Below are 21,981 nucleotides of genomic sequence, written 5' to 3'. Positions count from 1 at the left end.
AATAGTTCAATCTGGAAACAGACAAGGAATGACACTTAGCAGGAGTGGAAGTGCTAACCTCGCTATCCTATCTAATTGCCTTCTTTCACCCCCTCTGAGGGCTGACATTGCCTTTTCCAACAGGAATTAGGTTCTGAAGGTGTTTTCTAGTACCCTTATCTACTTGCCGCACAATCAGGACTGCAACTGGTGGGGGAGAAGGGTAAGAGAATGGACCACAAGCTCTCACATGTCATAGGAGAGGGATTGCTGACTATATGTATATATATATGTGCCAGTTTTGACATCCGGTAGCTGTAGAGACAGCCTTGGATAAAGTTCAATCACAAAATATAGTTAAGTTGGTAAGAATTTTGTTAAATGTGGCAGTGACTAATATATGTACTGTCTCTCCCCATATTCCCTCCGAAGAGCACTTTACTCTGCAAATACCTACATGTTGTCCCCAGCCCCAGAGAGGTGCGCCTGGCCTCAACCAGAGTCAGGGCATTTTCAGCCCTGGCTCCAGCCTAGTGGAAAGAGTTGCCGTCAGATATCTTGGCCCTTACGAAATTCTCAAAGTTCTGAAGGACCTAAAAGACGCCGCTCTTCCCCCAAGGGTTTGGTTGAAGCCCAGGCTGCACTCTTACCACCTGCCATCAAAGCCGGGCCAATTATCTTAACTGATGGGCCGATTATAGTGTTGTTTTAGTTGAATTTTAAGATTTTAAAGCTTTTATTGTAAAATTATTTATGCACTGTAAGCCATTATGAGACTTTTGTGGAAAGGGTGGCTTAGGAATCCAAGGAAATTAAAATGAATAAATGAATGGATAGCAAGTTGTATTTCAGCTCCTGCTACAATTGTATGTTTGGCGTTTAACAGTTTATATTTTAACTAGTTTCAAAGCCCCTTTATAAAAAGGGGTTTTGAAAGGGGAGACTGGCAGGGAGGGAACCCCCAGCAGGCGCGCTTCGCGCGACTGCTGGGGGTTGCCTCGGGCGGCGGTCTGACGCTGCGCGAGGCGCTTCGCGCCTCCCGCCGCGTCAGACCGGCAGGGAGGGAACCCCCAGCAGCCGCGCTTCGCGCGACTGCTGGGGGTTCCCTCGGGCGGCGGTCTGACGCGGCGAGAGGCGCTTTGCACCTCTCGCCGCATCAGTCCGGGAGCAACTGCGAGCCGCGCTGCGCGCGGCTCGCAGTTGCTCAGCCTGGGAATCGGAGGGACCAATCGGCAGGCGCTTCGCGCCTGCCGATTGGTCCCTCCGATTGTCTGTCGTGAGGAAGGGTCCAACCCGGACCCTTCCTCATCACGGACAAAGCCCACCTCTAGGGGGCTTAACGAATTATATAGTCCGTGGCGCCCGTGGCGCCACGGGCTGTTTAAAGATGTGTGTGTTGTTGGATAAGCCTTTTTGCATAGTGTTTTATGTGTTATCTGGATTATAAAATTAATTATACCTAACATCTCCACTTGTGCCATGGAAGTTTGCTGGGTGACCTTGGGCCTGTCACATTCTTGTCCTAGTCTACTTCAAAGGGTTGTTGTAAGGATAAAATAAAGGAGAAGGGAATGATATAATCCACTTTGGATCCCCAATGGGGAGAAAAACATGATATAAGTGAATTAAATAGATACACAAATAGTTGTGCACATACTTTTGTGGACTTCTGTAGAGAGCTTTGAAAACTTTACATCTAATATTCTTGTTTGAATTGTGCAGAGTGCTGTACATAATTTGTCAGCATTAGGAATTATATATTTCCTCTTCAGAAACAAGAGGTCACCTTTTTTCTTTGAGAATGAGGATGGGGATTCTACGTGTTGAAGAACCAAAAATAAGGTAATTAATCCTGTGATAGCAGCTGGCAGTAATTGCTTTTTCAGCATGCTAATATACATCTTTCAGAGTTGTTGATATTGAAGGACCAGTCTAAATTTATGATGGAGCTAGTATACTTTTCTTTTAGTATCATGATGCTATGATGGATTTTATTATTTTGCATTCAAATTTAGTTTGAAATAAGCATGGATATTTGCTTGAACAGGTGTGCTTTCTCTAGTCACAGGGTTGAATCTTAGCGAGCAGTGTTTGAAGAAATACGGTATCGTGGTAGGGCTGCTAGGGCTGCTGGTGGCATCTCTTGTTGCCTGTCAGTGCTTTAAGGAGTGGTGGGAGGATTAAAAATGTATGCACTACAATATCTCTTCTGGAGAAACAAAGTGATGTCTAGTACCTCAAGGAATTGCTAGAATCTCTGTGATTTTACAATAGAGTTTCTGATGATTCCTATGGCTATCTGATGTCACTTCTGGTTTTCTTGGAAATGACATCAAGATGCACCCACTGCTATGCATGTCCCTACCCCCTAAGCACCTAATGTCATGCATGGCCTGGTGATAGTATATCTTGGTGTTTATATTTCACCTATCAAACTTTTATAAATTGGATTTGTGATGAATTATATTAGGCAATGAATCTGCATTAAAATAACTATTAAATTAGTTCTGTATGCTCAAGCTTGTATTGTCTAAAGAGTACTCCCTCACTCCATGCAGTGTGGCAAGCCACTTTAGAGAGGACTTTTGAAAGCAATTTGTGATTTGGCATGCCTATTGGCTATCCAGAGACAGAAATGCTACTTGTTGTGTCTCAGTCATTTGAACTGTAGCCAGTGGAATGGCTCACCTGGTGCAATGAGCTCCCGGGTGAGCTGCAGGCCCTGCGGGACCTTCCAGCATTCTGCAGGGCCTGCAAAACGGAGCTCTTCCGCCAGGTCTACAGTTGAGGCTGGGGTCGGGCGCTTCAGCTTCTGAAGTGGCCGTTTACGCCCGAAGCAGCCAGCACTGCAGCACGCGGGGGGGGGGGGGGTAGGCATGGCCGTGCCAGCGGGCGCACACATGCGCAGGCATCTGGTGTGCTGGCACCTGCGCCTCACTCCCCCGGTGCCACGGTGCTGGCTGCTTCGGGCATGAACAGCCGCTTTGGATGATGAAGCGCCTAACCCTAGTTGAGGCTGAGGCAGTGGGGGAAGATCAGTGGGGCCCCCCTGGCATTCAGCTGCAACTTGATTACTTTGTCTCTCCTGCCTCTTCCCTCTAGGGGTAGGGGTTGCGGATAGGGGGGGGTTTCTCCGCCATGTTGTTGGGCTGTTGGTCTATTGTATTTGTATTTCTTGTCCGTTTTAATAGGGTTTTAATGGGCGTTTTAACTGGACACCTGTAACCTTCCAGTAGCTTGCTTGGGAGTGATGGGTAATACATTAAATAACAACAACATGCAATGCCAAACCACAGCAAGGTGATACACAAGTGAAGTGATATACTCCTGCCCTTACGCCTTCCCACAGTTTCTTATTAGTGGCAAAATTTGCTGTTTTGTATGAATGATGAAACCATGGTTTACACGTCTGCTTTGCAGGGAAATTATAAACTGGGGACTTGCTGGTTTGGATAAATGGGAGGCTGTGTTTTAGTAGCATCTAAGAAGGGTAGAGCTGAGCTTGTGCACAAACCTGAGCTTGCCAATATGGATCTGAAGTGAGCCACTGTTGCTGAATGTAAGTGGAAGCGGTAGCCTGTTTTGTTATTCATTCATATTCACTGACAGTTCTTTCTCTGCTTCTCTCGAATGGGAGGGTTAATATTGCTCTTGAGAAATGTCGAAGAAGGATTTGTGAAAACTATCAGATCTCTCAGGGTTGATGTGAAAAAGTTTGTGAAAAATGTTTCTCATGGGTTTGTTGGAGCTATTGTGTAGGATTTAATAGACTCCAGTATCTACCCATCAAAAGGCTTTTCTCTGAAATTTCTCACAATGGGGGATTTAAAAAGGATTTTGAAAGAATCCTTTTGTCTTCATCTTGGTTACATATCTTATCATCCCATACAGGCTTGCTTTGCTGGAGTGGCTTTGCTTTGTATTGCCCTTTAAAGAATGTATTCAGTGGTAGAATGTTGACACAGAAATAATGGCACATAATTTAGAAAACAATTGTTGTATGAAACTTACTACAGGTAAAGGTAAAGGTATCCCCTGTGCAAGCACCGAGTCATGTCTGACCCTTGGGATGACGCCCTCTAGCGTTTTCATCTTTACTACAGGTAATCTCATGCGATTGAGTTTAATAAGGAATGTATTTGGTATTAAAAAGAATAAAACTTTTTGCTGTATAGCAAGAGTTTCAGGAGGTTGTCTGTTTTATAACAGAAGCAGCATATGAGCAAAGGAAGCGAAACCATGCTCCACATCTTCCCAGCCCTCATTGGCCTAGTGGAGAAGCACCAAAGTCAAACTTGCACATCTCCTGAATACTTCTTTCTCTTTACTCTTCCTCTGGATGCCTGCGAGAGCAAAACCAGACAGGATAGCACCAGAAGAGCTCTTAGATGTGAAGGTGATCTTCTGGTCCTAAATTTTGTCTGGGTTTGGGACATTCACTGCGTTTCTGTATGAGACTGGATTTGAGCATGTGGGTGTTGTGTGTGATTATGTTAGTTGTTTTAAGGCAGGATGCAGTAAATCCCAAGCACCAGGTTGCCACGGTGGCTAGATATTTCTTTGTGGCATCTAGTGTTTTCAGCAGTGATTTTGTTGTCTTGGCCACTGTCAGTGAAACTACAAAGCTTATTTATCATTTTGCTTAAGTAGTGCTGCCTCCACTTGGATTGGTTGGGTTGGTTGGGGTTGTTTGGTTTTAGATAGGTTTTATTGTATTAGGGGTTTTAAGGAGGCTTTTACTGTTTGTGACTCGCCATGAGCCTAATGGGAGTGGCAGGATATAGATAGATAGATAGATAGATAGATAGATAGATAGATAGATAGATAGATAGATAGATAGATAGATAGATAGATAGATAGATAGATAGATAGATAGATAGATAGTGTTTTCTTGTATGCCATAAAATCAATGAACATGAAGGTGCCTGCCATAATATGAAAACCTAACGTAGATGTTAAGTCAAACTTATATGTAAATTTAAATTTACACTATTCATTGATGATAGATGAATACATTACTTAATCAGCTGCTTTCTTTACTGTCTCCAGTGTTAATGTAATTTGAATTTTTAAAGCAGTAATGGCATTATGAGAAACTGGGAAGAAGTTAAGCTAGGGATTAACGGTTACTTTTGGTTGTCCTGATGACAGCTGTGGCTAGGATTAGCTTTTATATCAATATATTTGGAGCAATCATTATAAAATACGGTCATTAAAATAGGAAGCCCTGAAGCCTGGCTCCTAAACTTTTGGCCTGGCTTCTACAGCCAGAGAAAATTGGTCAAGGCCTTAAGCATTTGACTTCCTAATGCCTTTGGAACAGCCAAAGTTAAATGCAGCCAGGGCTCATGACACAAAGCAAAAATCACAGGGAAACATAAATAAATCTGCAAGGCCAAAGAAGAAAATGAGTTGGCATTTCTATGCTACTGGACAGTGCTAATGAGCTCCAAATGAAATGCTTACCTGGTAAGGCTTGGGGAATGCGAAACGATTTGGCTTGTTTTTTTTTTTATAGCACAAGAATGAAACCTGCAACTAGCTGGGGATTTAATTATAAAATGCTGAAGGGAGCCAAAAGATTGATGTTAGTAAACTATGTGCAATTGTGTTTGGAAAATAGAACCAGAGGTCACTGTCTGGAGCCGAAAGTGAAAATTAGTCTGGGCAAAATTACTTGTTATTGTTACGAAGGTTGAAATGGTAAAGACTTTCCCTCTGGAAGGATGGAATATTGTAATATGGGGGGGGGGGGGGGTGGAAAGTAAATACTAGTTGTTTTTGGAGACTGGAGTATCATGGGCATTATCCCCCAATATACCCGAGGGATCGCCTCTCCGCCTACACCTCTCAAAGAGCCTTGCGCTCTACTACCTCCAACCTCCTGGTGGTCCTGGCCCCAAAGAAGCCCGTTTGACCTCAACCAAGGCCAGAGCTTTCTCCATTCTGGCCCCCACCTGGTGGAACAAGCTCCCAGAGGAGGTTAGGGCCCTGGCAGAACCCAAACAGTTCCACAGGGCCTGCAAAAGGGAGCTCCTCCACCAGGTTGAGGTCGACCCGGACCATCGCTTCCCATTGTCAGGATTGTTAGAAACCCTGCCATAAATTAGCCTGAGTTCTTCCATGACAGTTATATTGCTTGGTGCCTGGTTGCTCCAGGTCCTGTAATCATGCTAAAAAGTAGAAAGTGAAATGTATGTTATTGTATCCATTATCTCTTTCCTCCTGGGGCCTCTCGGCTAGGTCTGGTTTCACTATCAACAGTGGAAGACAGTCAAGGCCATGAGAATGTAACACTGTTTTTAATCGCAAGTGTCTCTTCTCTCCCTCTCCCCTCCCTTGGGAACTTTCAAGTTTTGGGCGGGAGAATTGTATTGATAAGAAGAAGCAAATCTGCCCTCAAGCCAGATTTGACTTCGCTAGTCTAGATGTATGTAGTGCTTCTCAATAAAGCTTTCTTATTATTAAGAAGTTAGTTGTGAGTTCTTTCAACGTCTGACACCAATTGGTACTCAGCCCCCGCCCTCCTATTATGACCGCCACTAATCTGCCTAATGCACTGGGTCCCAGTAAGAGTTCAGCTGAGGCTCCTTTGCAGTTCTATCATATTATTATTGCTGTTATCATGTTGGGGTTATTGGTGTTGCACTGTTATTGCTGTTGTCACATGTGTTACCTCATGTTATCTGTATCTGTTTCCTGTTCCCTGTAAACCGCCCTTAGCCTTCGAGGGAGGGTGGTATATAAATATAAATAAATATGGCTGTGGTTGTTTTTGGGATCACTGGTGTTAGGGTCATGAGGAGAGAAGCTTGTTTTTGGATTATGCAGCTCATTTAGTGGGAATGTTAGGCATATTTTATTCTGGCCACCCATTTGGGGTGTCTCTAATCTGACAAGCTTTTCTCAGTTGAGCTGTTTTTCATTATTGACTTACTCCTAAAGCTAGCCTGCTGCTAAGGATGAACTGCTCCATTTAGGCATTACTGTTGGGCACACCCTGTAAGCATACAAGTTAAACAGGAAGGGGGAAGTCCTTGGCACACTCCTTTCCCTATTTTGAACCAGTCAGTGTCACCAAATGGTGTATGTACAATGGCTTCTTGGTTTGCCTAGAGCAGGGGTAGTCAAACTGCGGCCCTCCAGATGTCCATGGACTACAATTCCCAGGAGCCCCTGCCAGCATTCGCTGGCAGGGGCTCCTGGGAATTGTAGTCCATGGACATCAGGAGGGCCGCAGTTTGACTACCCCTGGCCTAGAGCAACTACATCAGCTTGATCAAATGCACTAGCACCCCCAATTTTTGCAGGGCTTCTCACAGTTTGTTGTAATCCACACAATCAAAAGCTTTCTTGTGCTCAGTCCAACTCAATGGCGAAAGCAACGATCCAACTCAATGGAGAAAGCAATTATGCTAGGTCAACAAAGGGTGTGGTGGTTGGACACGACTGGAATGTACACCAGCCAGAACATTGCATTGCTGAGGGAGATGGTGCGGGATCGTGGATTGTGACGACAGCTGTGCCATGGGATCGCCAAGAGTCAGACTCAACTGAAGAGCTGACAACACTGCACACAGAGAGTTCTTTCTCAGAAGCCATCAACGACAATCCTTTAAAGAGTGATGTCAGCCCATTGGGCTTCAACCCAGTACTTTCTGCCCCTGAAGCCATCGCTTCATCCCCTCTGCACCTCATCTGTTCCATGCATCACTTCAGGTGTGTGCTGTGCAGAGTTGATTTACACACCTATGCTCTCAATGTTCCAAAATGTTTTATGTAAACCACCCAGAGCCGTAGGGAAGGGCTATATAAAAATCTAAATAAATAAAATAAAAATAAAATAAAAATAGAAAGACCAGAGTAATCTCATAGGATGATTTCAATCCCTTGTTATAGTTGTTTAGGATTTTTGCAGTCTTTGTACCTTATCCTAGACATCTGTTTTGCAGCACCTTGCCTTTTAGGATTTGACCACTGACTTTTGTGAAATGTGAGGCTGGTGATCAAACTCTGTTCTTTGTATACTTGATCAAGTGAGTTACTGCTGTTCAGAGCTCAGGTTCTCACAAGAGTCATGTTCTTTTCTGTTGTCCAAGCATGCTTGTTGCAGGTTTTTTTGGGGCTGGGGAGGGGCAACCAAAGTATGGCTACCAAGACAATTTGATTTTCTGAGGTCAAATATATGCCATAATTCCCAGGATTTATTTCAGTGAAGAATTAAAGCACACTGTAAATTATTAACTTTTTTTAACATCAAGCTTGGCCAGTGTGATGAATCATTGAACTGGCAAAGTAACTTTTAATGTTATGGAGATTCGTATACTTATCCAAACCTGAACACCCCTAATAATAATTTATAAAGTACTTAAAAACTAAGCACTGAAGGAGGTGTGTAATATTTATGCGAACCTTTGTTCAGTCTTGAATGAGTTTTCATCTTTGTTCTCTCCTCCGTTTTAGGCAAAAGCTGATTACGAAAAGGAACAGCGACGCCAAGAGCTGAAGCGACTGCGAGGGGAGGATACGTGGATGCTCGATGATGTGACTGCACGTGTGGAGGAGTTGGAGAAGGTGGTGCTCAGAGCATGATCTTATACCACTGCCAAACATGACCCTGATGTTAGCCATACAGTTGGTTTCAAAGCACTCTTTTAGAAAACCTTTTAGTCTCTTCACTGGCTCTAGGCTGTTAACAGTAGTTAGGTAAAGGTAAAGGTATCCCCTGTGCAAACACCAAGTCATGTCTGACCCTTGGGGTGACGTCCTCTAGCGTTTTCATGGCAGACTCAATACGGGGTGGTTTGCCAGTGCCTTCCCCAGTCATTACCGTTTTACCCCCCAGCAAGCTGGGTACTCATTTTACCAACCTAGGAAGGATGGAAGGCTGAGTCAACCTTGAGCCGGCTGCTGGGATTGAACTCCCAGCCTCATGGGCAGAGCTTTCAGACTGCATGTTTGCTGCCTTACTACTCTGCGCCACAGTAGTTACTCCAATCCAAGAAATAGGAATTGCCTGTGATTTATTTCTGTTATGATTTTGGATGATTTGCAAAGTTTTGAATCATTATAAAAAGAGGAAATAAAAAGATCTTCAAGCAAAGTTTGGATACACATTTTTCTTGGATACTTTAGGATGCTTTGGGCTGATCCTGTGTTGAGCAGGGGATTGGACTAGATGGCCTGTATGGCCCCTTCCAACTCTATTATTCTATGATCTATTATTGATTTGGAATAGCCTGGACAATTCCTATTTTTTTGATTGGAGACGGTTCGATCAGAGTGGTAGCAGTAGATAAGCAGCAATATCAAACATCTCCTTAGCAGTCAGATTCCCAGTAATTAATTAGCTATGCCAAAACGTAGGCTGTAGTAAGACCCCATTCAAATAACAAGACTCTTTGGGGAAATTTCAGGACTTACCTTTGAAAGCTGTTTAGAGAAAAGGGTGCTGCATAGTGATGGGGGTCTCTTCCCCAAATCTGCTTCACAAATTAATGTTGAAAGGTAGTCTGTGCATTAATCCAATAAATGGCACGGTTAACACTCAGATGCCTGTTTTTAATTAGCAACCTATAAAACTGAAAGATAAGAGGCTGGACACACGTGCAGCCTGGCTATTTTTTAAAGAAAAGCAAAATGTGGAAATGGAACGGCAGTGATAGGTTTTGATTGGCGCTTTGATTGGCATGATTAATCAGCAAAGCCTTCAGCCGCTCTTTCCCTGCGATTGAATTTGATCCCCTGTTAAGTCACAGCGATGACAATACACAAAGGCTTAATTTGGGACTCTTGAAGGACCCGTAGCTTTGGATGAGATTTGACTAGGAAGAAATTTTGCTTCTCATTCCTTTTGTATCAAAAGCTAGCATCCAGGTGTGGGAAGGATGTAGACTGGGCTGTCCTCTGAAACTGGGTTTTCAAGACATATTGGTGAATTGGTATTATAGGGAAATATTCCATGCCCACAGATTTGTTGAAGAGAATGTTTGGGATAAAGGTAAAGGTATCCCTGTGCAAACACCGAGTCATGTCTGACCCTTGGGGTGACGCCCTCTAGCGTTTTCATGGCAGACTCAATACAGGGTGGTTTGCCAGTGCCTTCCCCAGTCATTACCGTTTACCCCCCAGCAAGCTGGGTACTCATTTTACCGACCTCGGAAGGATGGAAGGCTGAGTCAACCTTGAGCCGGCTGCTGGGATCGAACTCCCAACCTCATGGGCAGACAGCTTCAGGCAGCATGTTGGCTGCTTACCACTCTGCGCCACAAGAGGCTGTTCGGGATAGGAAATCCCCAAAAGGGAGTTAATGCCCAGTGACTGTTTTTAGCATGAACATTTGCTCAGATTTCAGCAAGTAACAGGAGATAAACATTGTTAATCACCTGAAAAATCTTTAATTAACTGTGACTCCTAATGCCCATCTTTCTTTTATGATTCTTATTCATGTTTGTTGTTCTGGAACATAAATACCTTTCTGTCCAAATTCTTTATTTTGATGTTCTATCCAAGTGCACTCAGTGCAATGCACAATAAATTACAACATTAACATCGCAGCCCTGAGCAGCATTATGCCCTCTTATGTCCATTGAAGTCAGTGGTCTTAGGGGGCTTTAATTGTTTAGGATTGTGTGTTGAAATATCAGTTTTGGGATTTGTTGGGCCCTAAGCAGTTCAGGAGAAAGAAGGGTATATAAATGCTTTAAATAAATGGGAAAAAATTCAAGAGAGATCACAGTGGCAGTGGAGAACTAGTATCATGGTTGAATTGATATTTGGTATCTCCAGTTGAAAATTAAAACAGCCCTGAGCTGCAAGGGAAAGCCGTATATAAATCCAAATAAAAATATACATAAATAAATAAAAAATGGGAGATGTGCCTTCCTGTATTGGCCTGGCACATTGATTAAAAATGTTTCTTTATGTAGGAACATTCTGTTACCAAAAAGAAGAAAAAGGAGAAGCACTTGAAAAAATCCAAAAAAGAAAAGAAGAGGAAGAAGCTTAAAAGTGAAAAAAATGGCGATTCGTCTGATAGTTCTTCTGTAAGTTGCTTTGTGAGATCCCAGTTAGTAGAATGCTATGACCAACAATATCTGGCTGTAATTATGTGTTACTGAAGATGATTGTTGTGTGTGCTTAATGTGTACAGTTGCTGTTGCATTATGTTCCTAAGGCATTCAAAACAAAACACTGAGATCCAGTCTGCCAGTTTCTTTTGTGTGTGTGTGTGTGTGTGAGTCCAAATGCTACTTTGTGAGTCAAAAGAAGCTTCCTCTGTCTCCATTAGAACCAAATGCCTCAGCAGTGACTCACACAGTTGATTTGGTAGACGAAAGTAGTCTCAGTGGCGAATACTGCTGATTTTCTATACAGCAGAAGGTTGGCATTAATTTCCTCTCAAGGCTGCTCTCCTGAGAATCCTGCAGTACACTCAACACAGATGTCACTTGCATTATCACAGGCTTGATTCTCTTCTTGTGGCTGCTGTGGCAGAGCTGTTCCCAGGCCATCACAGAATGGCGATCACGTGTTGGGAATTTATGAGCCGTCCGGTTCAGCTCCAGGCATCTCTGGTTAAAGTGTCTCTGGTTGCAAGGCCAAGAAAGAGCTCTGCCCGTAGGTATAGATAATGCATTGGTTTGTCTCCTGTCTGAGAGCTAGGACAGTTTTTGCTGTTGTGTGAGGGTGATCCTGCCTGACTTTATTTCAACACTCTCTTCTTGTCTTTTATTTAATTAATTAATTTTATTTATTTCTATATTCTTATACCACCCCTCCCCTTGCGGCTCAGGGTAGTTTACAGAAAACACGAACAAGTACAATATAAATGCAATAATAGAGACAGTAGTAGTGGTGATAAGAGCAGTAACAGTAACCACAGTAATGATTGAACGTTGACATATCAACTGTAACCCCATAGATCAATCAATGCAGGATTGCCCCTTGATGTATTTAATAGGCATATCTGTATGGGAAGAGGAATTGGGGGGGGGGGGGCTGTAGGTGTTGCTGGTTTCGATCAATTATCTGCTCACGGCACCAAAAATTCATCAGCAGATATATCTTCTGAAGTAACAGAAGGTATAGCAGAATTTTTAACTGTTATGCTCCGTGAAAGTGCAGAAACTTGAACTCCCAAGTAATGAGTGCCGTGTTTCTTAATGACAAATAGAATATTTGGAACAATTTTGGGGTACTAAGGCAGTTGTGGATACTGAGTTTTGCTAAGTGGAATGGTTGCATTTTAAACCAGAATTCACCTTTGTGCTGTATATTTGGCATTTTAACCTTATGTAATGATGGTTCTATATGCCCGTAAAGGTTTACTGACTGACTATTGTAGCAAAATGGGAGTCTTGCCCTGCAGCTTGACTAGCTCCTCCTCTCTGAATGCCCCCCAAGGTTAATTACATTTGTAATTACTGTCGTTCCCTTATTTCCATTTTGAATTTTTATAAGCCCAAACAGAATAACAAATTTGCAGAAATCATGTAGTCCACGTTGATCTTTGTAAGAAGACCTTGGTTTTCATTTTAAACCGTCATTTTTGTAAACATTTTTTTTTAAAGCATGGTAGTGAGTGTGGTTATCTTACGCTTGAAATATGACTTATTGAACCATTGAAACAACTTTATATAGTGTCATATTGTTATGCCAGAAATATCCAGATGAGTCAGTTCTTCTCAGGTTTTCTTCGTCTGGGCAAAACTTGCATTCATAAATCTAAGAGGCAGCTCTCTCTGATTTAGATCATTTTAATTTGAATGTCTCACTCATGTAAACCCAGGTAAATGTTTTTATGCTGCAGCCTATGTGATGCCATTACTGTTCAGTTATCTTTATCTTATTTTATATATATTTACTTCGTAATCTGCCTTTCTCACCGAGATTCAGGGATTTGGACTGCAGGAACCAAGTAGATACTTGAGCAGAGCAGAAATGCCTAAATAATTTCTTCTTGCTTCACTCTTCTTTTTTTGACAAAAATAGACTTCTAAAATCTTTCTTTTCGTGGAGGTGGATGAGAAAATCCTGTATTGTTAAATGGCTAGAATGTAAAGGAATAAAAAAGAGTAGTTTTATCATGACAAAAAATAATGTGTCTTTTCAGGATTCTTCAGAAGAATGGGTGGAGGCTCCTGCTTCAGACTCCTCTAGCACAGAAAAAGCTTGGAACATAAAGAAAGAACAGCCCAGCACCGTAGAAACCCCACCAGCTGTTCAAGTAAGAGCTAGCAGTTCCTGTTCTGAAGTTGAACTGGGTGTTATGTTACACACATTTTACATTTTTGAGTGTTTTGTTATTTAGCATCTACATCTTGAGAACATTCAAAGTTTTCCCAATACATTATTCTTAACATCTGTAGATTTGCCATGTTGTTGTTGTCGGGGGTGGGGAAAGTTGAGACTCAAAGAAAGTGACTTGCCTGTTGACCTAGGACTTTCTGGTTCACAGCTAATTTTCTTAGCCAGTGACCCACACTGTTTCTTTGTACTTGAGTAGTCCATTCTGGTTTTGGTATTTTGAAAACGTAAGTTAAATGGATATGGATCCAAATGTGCCCTTTCCTCTTGTGGGAGGTGTCCTTCTGCAATTAGAAATGGTTATGATACCTTTGTTCAATAACTCAGTTCAATAACTTCTCTCCTGATTTGACAAAAGCTCTGCTGTCTGAGTGGGACTACCATGTCATGTGAAAAAAGAACTGGTAGCATAACCTAATTTGTAGCAATGCAACGCGGTCGCAAGTTTAACCTTTCTGTGTTATTGGTAAAGACTTTGGGCATAAAAGCAATTATCCTTTGCTAGAGTGCTCCTGTGGTGGCTGGTGGCCTTTAACACATAGCACTGTTCCTCTCCTAACTATGCTGTGTCCTGAACTCCCCTTTCTGAGGACGGTGTGTCTTATTTTTTTTTTCATTTTGATGACATACTCTTGGGGAATGGAATATAACAGACACAGCATGAGGGCAGTGAGAAAATGCTATGTGCCAATTAATTGGTCCAATTAAATCAGAATTTGGATTATTGACAAAACCATGAGAATACTCTTGCGTATACGCACACATACAGGCAGATACATACAGTCTCGTTTTGGAATTTTTTGTAAAAATAGTTAGTGTTTGTTGTTGTTGTTGTTAGTTGTGAAGTCTTGTCTGACCCATCATGACCCCACGAACAATGATCCTCCAGGCCTTCCCGTCCTCTATCATTCCCCCGAGTCCATTTAAGTTTGCACCTACTGCTTCAGTGACTCCATCCAGCCACCTCATTCTCTGTCGTCCCCTTCTTCTTTGCCCTCAATCGCTCCCAGCATTAGGCTCTTAGAGTATTTTATTTATTATTTATTTATGTTTGGATTTATACAACGGCCGCTCTCAGAGAACTGGCTCACCGCGGTTTACAATTTTATAATACAGATCCAACAACATACATTAAAAACAAGCTGCCATTAAACCCCCATTTATTTATTTAGATTTTTATTTCCCGCCACTCCGGGAACTGGCTCGTGGCGGGTTAAAAATAGTCCATAAATTAAAACCCCCAATAAAACCCCATTAAAATATCAATATAAGGACATAAAAATTACAGCATCAAGTAAACACTTGGCGGTATAGCTCAGCTGCCCTTCCCCCCAACAACAACATCCAACGGAGGAAATGGCAGTTTTCCAAATCCTGTGTTAGTTTGCCCTTTCTTCTATATAATAAAGGTAAAGGTATCCCCTATGCAAGTACCAGGTCATGTCTGACCCTTGGGGTGACACCCTCTAGCGTTTTCATGGCAGACTCAATACGGGGTGGTTTGCCAGTGCCTTCCCCAGTCATTACCGTTTACCCCCCAGCAGCAAGCTGGGTACTCATTTTACCGACCTCGGAGGGATGGAAAGCTGAGTCAACCTTGAGCCGGCTGCTGGGATCGAACTCCCAACCTCATGGGCAGACAGCTTCAGACAGCATGTCGCTGCCTTACCACTCTGCGCCACAAGAGGCTCATCTTCTATATAATAAAGTGACCTTAATAAATACTACATTATTGTTGAATTATCAAATTTATCTGTCCATTTAAGAACCCATGGAAGAAAAGTTGGGGATGTTTTTCTTATTTATGGTGCAGGGGCATCGTGCTGATGCCTGAAAAATAAAAACGTTGTCCTGGTCAGTAAAATAGGCACTTCAGTGAAGCTAAGAAAGAGATGGCTTTCCTTTCCAACGGCAGGATTCAAATTACTTTGGTGCAAATGGTAGGGGTGAGCACAAACTGGTTCACGGGCCAAAATGCTGCACAACCTTGGTCCGTTTCATAGCCCGCGAATCAGTGTTTGGGAACAATGCCATCTCCAAACATTTACTGGATTTTTGTTCAGTTCAGCTAACAGCTGGGCAGGGTGGATGCACCCTTCATCTGTTAGATTTAAATGGCTGTGAGCCGAGCCAAGCAGGGCGGAAGAAAAATGGAGCAGTGAAATTGCTTGCAGCCATTTCACCCAACCATTTCGCTTCCCTTGCTTGGAAGCAGGGGGAAGCAAAACCAGCAGTTTAAATTGTTGCCAGCCATTTAAACCTAATAGCCCATCGACTGTAAAATTGAAATGGCTTCAAAGCACGGTTAAGCGAAATGGACGGGTTCAGTAGCTGCTGGCCCCAGTGAGAAACCGGTTGGTTCAGTCCAGAAAAATTCTGGGGTTCAGTTTGATGGCTGTCCCAAACTGAAATTTTTAAGTCCTTGCCCATCCCTAGTGAATGTCAGTGTTTACCAGATGATGTTGGCTGAGGATTCACTGCTGTTAAGTGCCATCATGTTGTCTTGAGGGTTTTTTTTCATGCCGCATGTCATTGCGAATTCCTAACTAGCTGCTGTCCATTCCTGCCCTGAGGACTTTTTCTGCCACTATTACTAGGCTGCCACTATTACTCTCTACGTGTTTCATCATATTACGTTTCCAGGCAAAGCTTGTTAGTGTCTAGGCCCTTTTGTGATTCAGCTGGTTGCTTGTCCTATGTCTGTGACTGCAAATCTTCTTCCTTGCTTCATTGATGGGGTAGCTGCAAAGGGTGTCTTGGCATCTATGCAAATAACTTCTGGCAGAGCACACCATCACTTGTTTCTTTGCTTGTGAGCTTTTCATCTCAGGGTAAACTCTCTTCTTACTTAAACTCCTTGTTTAGTTATAAAGGACCTTGGTATTGCTGCCCTTTGGTATTGGTTGTCTGCTAAGGCTCCCTTTCTCAGGTCTATTATGTACTTGCACCCTCCAGTCAGTGGACTTTCCTGCAGTGTCATTATATGCTCCAGATTAGGCTAAAATGGATTTATGCCATGCCCTGGTAAATGGACTGTGCATCCTCTGCTGATATTGCAACCAAAAGTTCAGTTCCTCTTAGAGCAGTGGTTCTCAACCTTTCTGGTGCCACGACCCCAATTTTGCTAGCGTCAGCGTGCGCGTGGGTGGTGTGCATGCACACACCAGTCAAGGTGGTGTGGAGGCGGCCAGTGTCATAGCTCCGCCACCTCTGCCGGTTCGCGGTCGTCGCCTCCGCCCTTTCCTTGACGTACCCCGGGACTGGAGGCGGAACGGGGGGCTGCGGGCTGGAGGTACCAGTTGTCCAGCTGGACAGCCACTCACTTCCGCCTGCCGCTACCGCAGTTCACCGCCACGGCAGCCAGCAACCTGGTGACCCTGGGGAAGGGGCCAAGCGACCCCAAATGGGGTTGCGACCCCGAGGTTGAGAACCACTGTCTTAGAGGATTCTGATCCCAAACATACTAATTTTGTGGCTTGATTTCTAGAGGCTGCAAGGACATGAGTTTTTCAAGTTTTATTGTTCAATACCTTGGTCTAAGAACAGGGGATGATAATAAAAACGGGCTTAACTTTGGGGCTTTTTGATCTGCATAGTCATTATGAGAGGATTCTCCTTAATTTAACTTGCACGTTGGATTCTGAGGAGCTTCTATGAGCTTGTTCTCTCATCTCCCTACGCGTCGCTTCAGTTAATGAAAATGCTGCATCTATTTATTTTTAAAATCTTGGGGCAGTCAGTTTTGTTCTCCAGCTGTGGAACTAAATATTCTTTCTACTCCTTGGAAAGCAAAGATAGCACCTGGTCCAGTGATTGATTAAGAATGGACATGAGGGACTTATTGATGTGATCTTTTCATGCTTTAAATATTCAGGACAGGCAAGGGTCTAACACACAAGCAGTGGCCTTCACAGGTCCTGGGATTCTGGCAGCATCCGTTACAGTAGCCAGCTCAAAGTGATTTTCAAGTGGTTTCCCTACCCTCTTTAAGTCACCTAGTTCCATGGTAGACTAATGTGCAGAATTCTGTCTTGAGGGTCGGTTGACAGGGGGCCATCAAGTCAATAACTTTCTGGAACCGCTTATTCTGCACATCCTCTGCAATCTCACAAGGCTGTCAGCTGCGATCTTAAGGCCTCCCCAGGTGTTCTGGAGGCTGGCCAGATCTCTTAGTCTCTTTGGACAGGAGTCTCTTGCTCCTGCAGAGTGTCAGTGCCACATTTACCTGCACCTTTAGGAAGATAATGGTTATACCGTGGCACAGGGTGAATCTCCAGTCCACAAGTTAACGCTCTCCCCACTAATTCAGAGCAAAAAAATAGGCCTCAAATATGTCCTTTGCCATGTATAAGGTCTGTTACTACTTGAGATGGACCCATGGGGTCCAGTGAGGTTATAAAACTTAGTGTTGGGTGTCAAGGATGTTGAAATCTACTAAGGTGGATGTTGAAATCACATAGTACATCTCTAGCATTAACCCCAAGAATATCTCTGTCACGTCAGTCAGAGTGTCCAGTGAAGAACTTAGTGGGTGACAAATTATCAGAATGCTCAGTTCACCCTTGGGTCCTAACCAAAGGAAAAGGCATTTATGCCAATAAAGGTCCTCTGAATCTGAATCTGAACCAAAGGAAGAGGCAGTCCGTGCTGCCTATAGTTGCCATGGGAATTCTGCAAAATGAGACTCATTAAGGATGATAGCTAGCACTCCCTCATTTATTGCCAGGGCAGAGTTGATGAAAGATCCCATAACCAGGAGTTGTTAGCAGAGATAAGCACACCCTATCATTTTCATCCCTGCATATCTCCATCATGAAAGCTTGATAAATATCCATCCACTCAGATGGATGAGCAGTTTTATACCTCACTGACCTTGTGTTGCACAATATTAGTGATGATGCTGAGAGTGAAGGAGCCCTTATGCCTTCCTCTGTCCCAAAGGAGTCAGAGATTATACAAGCAGCAAGTTTGGCTATGTATTCTCCCCCTTGTTTTGCTCCCATACTCCAGGATCTCTTTTCTCCCATCTGTATGGGAATATTGTCCTCACTGTGTATCCTGCCTAAGGACAGAATCACCCCTAAAACCATGTCCAGGAATCTCCACACAAAGGTTGCCTATCTTCCTGTCATATATGTGTTCTAGATCAGCGGTCCGCAAGCTTTTGCCCGCTGCGGACCGCATGCGCGGCAGCCCCAGCTCAAACGCGCATGCGCGGACTGCTTTGGCGGCCAATTTGCTCGCGGCCTGGCGAGCTTCTCGCTTTGGGGGGGGGGAGGGAAGAAGGAGCCTCGGCCCGGCGCCAAGGCCTTCGCGGCCCGGCACCGGGCCACGGCCCACGGGTTGGGGACCACTGTTCTAGATGGTCTGTATCAAGAAGCCACACGGATGGTGTAGTGCTTTCTTATGGTTGTACTATCCAAGGCATTCATGGAGCTGTTTGGTTGTGTCTGATTCTGTTGCTTATGGCTTGGTGAGGCTTCTACCCAGGTGCAGGGTCATGGACCCCAGGCTGCAAGCCACCGGCCAAGAGCCTCAAAGTAAAAGCAGTAGCTGCCAAAAAGTTGGTTTTTATACCCGTCTTTTCTTTACCTTAAGGCTTGCAGTTTCCTTCTCTTCCTCTCTCCACATGGTGGAGCTGGGAGGAAGGGAGGGAAGGAGGGAAGGGGGAAGGCAAGAGTGGCTACAGCCATTGGCCCACCCACACCAGGGCGCCCTGCGTGGCCTCTGCATCCACCAGGAACCCAGGAGATGGGAGAAGGGTCAGAGGATAATCAAGCTGGACTGGATGGCCTCTGGCATCCTCTCCATACGGTCACCTTCTGCAGCAGGTGGGGCTGAGAGAGTCTGCAAGAACTGGCCCAAGGGGACCCAGCAGGCTTTATATGGAGGAGTGGGGAATCGAACATGCTTCTGCAGATTAGGGTCCACCACTCTTAACTGCTACACCATACTGACTGTGCGCTCTTGCATTTCAATCGCGCCTCCTGCCATAATGGAAGCTGTTGAAATCTTTATAGGTCAATGCAATTTTACTTGGCAAATTCAATTTCCTGAGTCTAGCTGCCTTTTCCTGTATAAATCCGTTCACTTTAGATGACCTAGTTGTGAGACTTTCTTTAGGCTGTATCTCCTGTAAGTACATTCTAGGCAGACTATAAATCTAGATCTCCCATGTGAAGAGTCCCACCTGATTCAAGTAAATAAAAATTTTCTTATGCAGCAGATGCTATTTTTTTTTTAGCTGGCAGCGTCTTCCCATTCGTTTTATCCCCCTAGGCTTTTTGAAATGTTTTTTTTTCTTGAAAGACCTACAACCTGGCCCTTGACACTGTAGCTGCAATTTTATGCTTCCAAATGCAGGCAGAAATAAGTATGTGCACTAATTGGAGCCGCTTAATGGTCCATCTGATGCTTGGGCACTGTTTGAGTAGCTAGGTGTCACGAGGGCTCTGCTGTGCACCTGTGACCCATAATGGACGGGGACGCCTGCCAAACTGGATGCAGCAGAGATTGAAGCTGTGTGCATAGAGAGCCATTTTCCCCCAGCACTGGGTTGAGGGTGGTATGTAAACTCTCCTGAAGGAACGATTTATAAAATGTGGGACTCCGATGAAAGAAGAGAAAAATTCACATATTGCTATAGATGCATTTGCATGTTTTCCCAATGTGTACTTCTTATTCATAATTACGCTAGCCAAAATATGCATACATGAAAAGACAAAACAAAATTGTTGTCTGTGTATGAAAGATTCTGAAGTAACTTAAAAAAATAATTTTTAAAAATGTTTTAATTGTTCTCCACAAGTTCCATATAACAGAAGGCCCCAAACGTTGCAAACGGGAGGAGCTGAATAAATTGGCACAGTTTATCTCAGCCAGAAAGAAAAGAAAGCAATTATAGCATCTGGCATTTATAATCATTTAAAAAGTCAGTTTCAACCGATACATTATATTTAAAAGAAAATATGCGTTGCCTCCGTGTGTGTTATAAAGTCCCATAGATTGAGCTAAATTTAAGGTTTTTGTAGAGTTGCAATTATAGATAGCTCCATACCTTTCAACTGGGATGACTTTTGTTCTAGCATTGTAATTTCCCATTTCCTGGAGTAATTGGCTGAAATGGTGTGTGTATGTGTTTGTGTGTGGGGGTTATTTTTCCATTTTTGAGTTATTTGTAACTAGAAGCAAAGCCCGTTGCACCCAGGGAAACAAGAAACGCTAGGATGCAACCTGCAGTGTGGCCTTTCTGGGTGCTGCCTCCATGGCAAAAGCATAAATCATGGCTTTGACAACCTCCTCCCCTGCTTTCGCATTCAATCTTGAGATCCAGGTGGCTAAAGAGTGGCGGTTTCAGCCAGACAATCCGAGCCTTTCCTGGCTCTGACACCAATTTGCCATCCGATAAATAAATAAATGAATGAAATCCCTCTGCCCTGGCCCTTCGCCAGCTGCAGAACCCATTTGATTCATCCTCACTTGCTTGCCAACGGCTGGGAAGAGGGGACGTTGTCCCCGTTCTTGGGCAAGCGCCAGAAATGTTCTCCCCAGGAGGTCTTGCCGCCTCACCCCCGAAAAGAGCTCCAAAATGGTCTGGAGGTCTTCGTGAAGCAGAAGCCAGTCCTCGGACTCTCTTCCACTTCCACAGAAAGGAGGCAAGAGACAAACCACTCAGAACCCGACCCACAGTTGGGGAAGGAAGGATTTGGGGAGGGACAGATGCCATGCAACACTTGCAGATGTCCCAGACAGCTCTCTCCTTCGCTGTCCGGGAGCTGGAGGGAAGAACTTTTAAAAGGCAAAAGCATTGGAAGAGAATCCCCCCTCCAAATCAAAAGAATTCTCTATCATCTGTGTGTTCCAGCAAGATTGTTTGGGCTTGAAGGGGAATAGAGTGCCTGGTGACCTTTTGAATAGGATTTTAATTAGGTTCCAAAAATGCTACATTTTTGGTACGGAGCTACCAGGTATGACAGAAGATACTCATTTTCCCCTTCATTTTGTCCTATACAGAGATGAATATCCTCTGTGACTATGTAGCAGCCTGTCAGGGACAAATTCCATTGCATGAAGTTTTTATAAGAGTTCTCTTTTAATAGTAGTAGCGAGCAGAAGGGTAGGTTAAAACCATACATGAGACCATCCTTTGAAGTCAAGAGGCAAGCCAATGTCTTTTCCTCCCATTTTTATGTGCCAACGAGTCTTCATTTGTTACGATCATAGATCAGTCAACCATTTTATATACATAAGAACTGGGAGTCCTGTGCCAAGATGTCCCCAGTATTCTATATCAAGTAAATACAGTTGTACATAAATGGCCAGGGTAATTTATTATCATCGTCTCAAACTGTTACCTTCCTGGTAATTTGCTTTTTAATAGCTGGGCCATTAGACGATAGAAGATATTGAAACTAGGGGATCTTTTCAGCTGAATCCCCCCCCCCCTATATATTTTATTCTGGTACTATTACCCCTTTTATAGTCATATCACAAATTCTTTGAAGATTATACATCTTGCAGATAGAAATAGAACCTTGGTCCCTGCTGGGAGAAAATGAGTCTTATCCTATGTGCTGAAAATTAGCCTGGAGCTAATTTTTCTGACCATTTATCCCAAATTTTGATGATGCAGTTAAAAAGGGATTATTTTATATATCTTTGGGATGGGATGATGTTTGTCATATACCCAGATAT

The 21,981-nt window shown here is 43.6% G+C and overlaps 1 protein-coding gene across 3 annotated transcripts in view; it reads left to right on the top strand.

The window, feature by feature from the left end:
• The window catches only part of CWF19L2 (CWF19 like cell cycle control factor 2), a 101,343-nt gene that overhangs the window by 5,899 nt on the left and 73,463 nt on the right, over nt 1-21,981 (top strand). Inside the window, exons 2-5 of one of the 3 annotated variants that reach the window (XM_077341573.1) lie at nt 1,752-1,821; nt 8,443-8,553; nt 10,908-11,024; nt 13,094-13,207. In XM_077341573.1, coding sequence (XP_077197688.1) covers nt 8,512-8,553; nt 10,908-11,024; nt 13,094-13,207 — 273 coding nt within the window. In that variant the 5' untranslated portion in view covers nt 1,752-1,821; nt 8,443-8,511. Of the gene's footprint in view, nt 1-1,751; nt 1,822-4,303; nt 4,376-8,442; nt 8,554-10,907; nt 11,025-13,093; nt 13,208-21,981 lie in introns of those variants that run through there. The other 2 variants (XM_077341572.1, XM_077341571.1) reach the window with 2 other exon arrangements.

Source organism: Paroedura picta, chromosome 6, assembly GCF_049243985.1.
Source record: "Paroedura picta isolate Pp20150507F chromosome 6, Ppicta_v3.0, whole genome shotgun sequence".
In the NCBI taxonomy this organism is placed as follows: domain Eukaryota; kingdom Metazoa; phylum Chordata; class Lepidosauria; order Squamata; family Gekkonidae; genus Paroedura; species Paroedura picta.
This window is presented reverse-complemented; position numbering and strand designations above follow the sequence as displayed.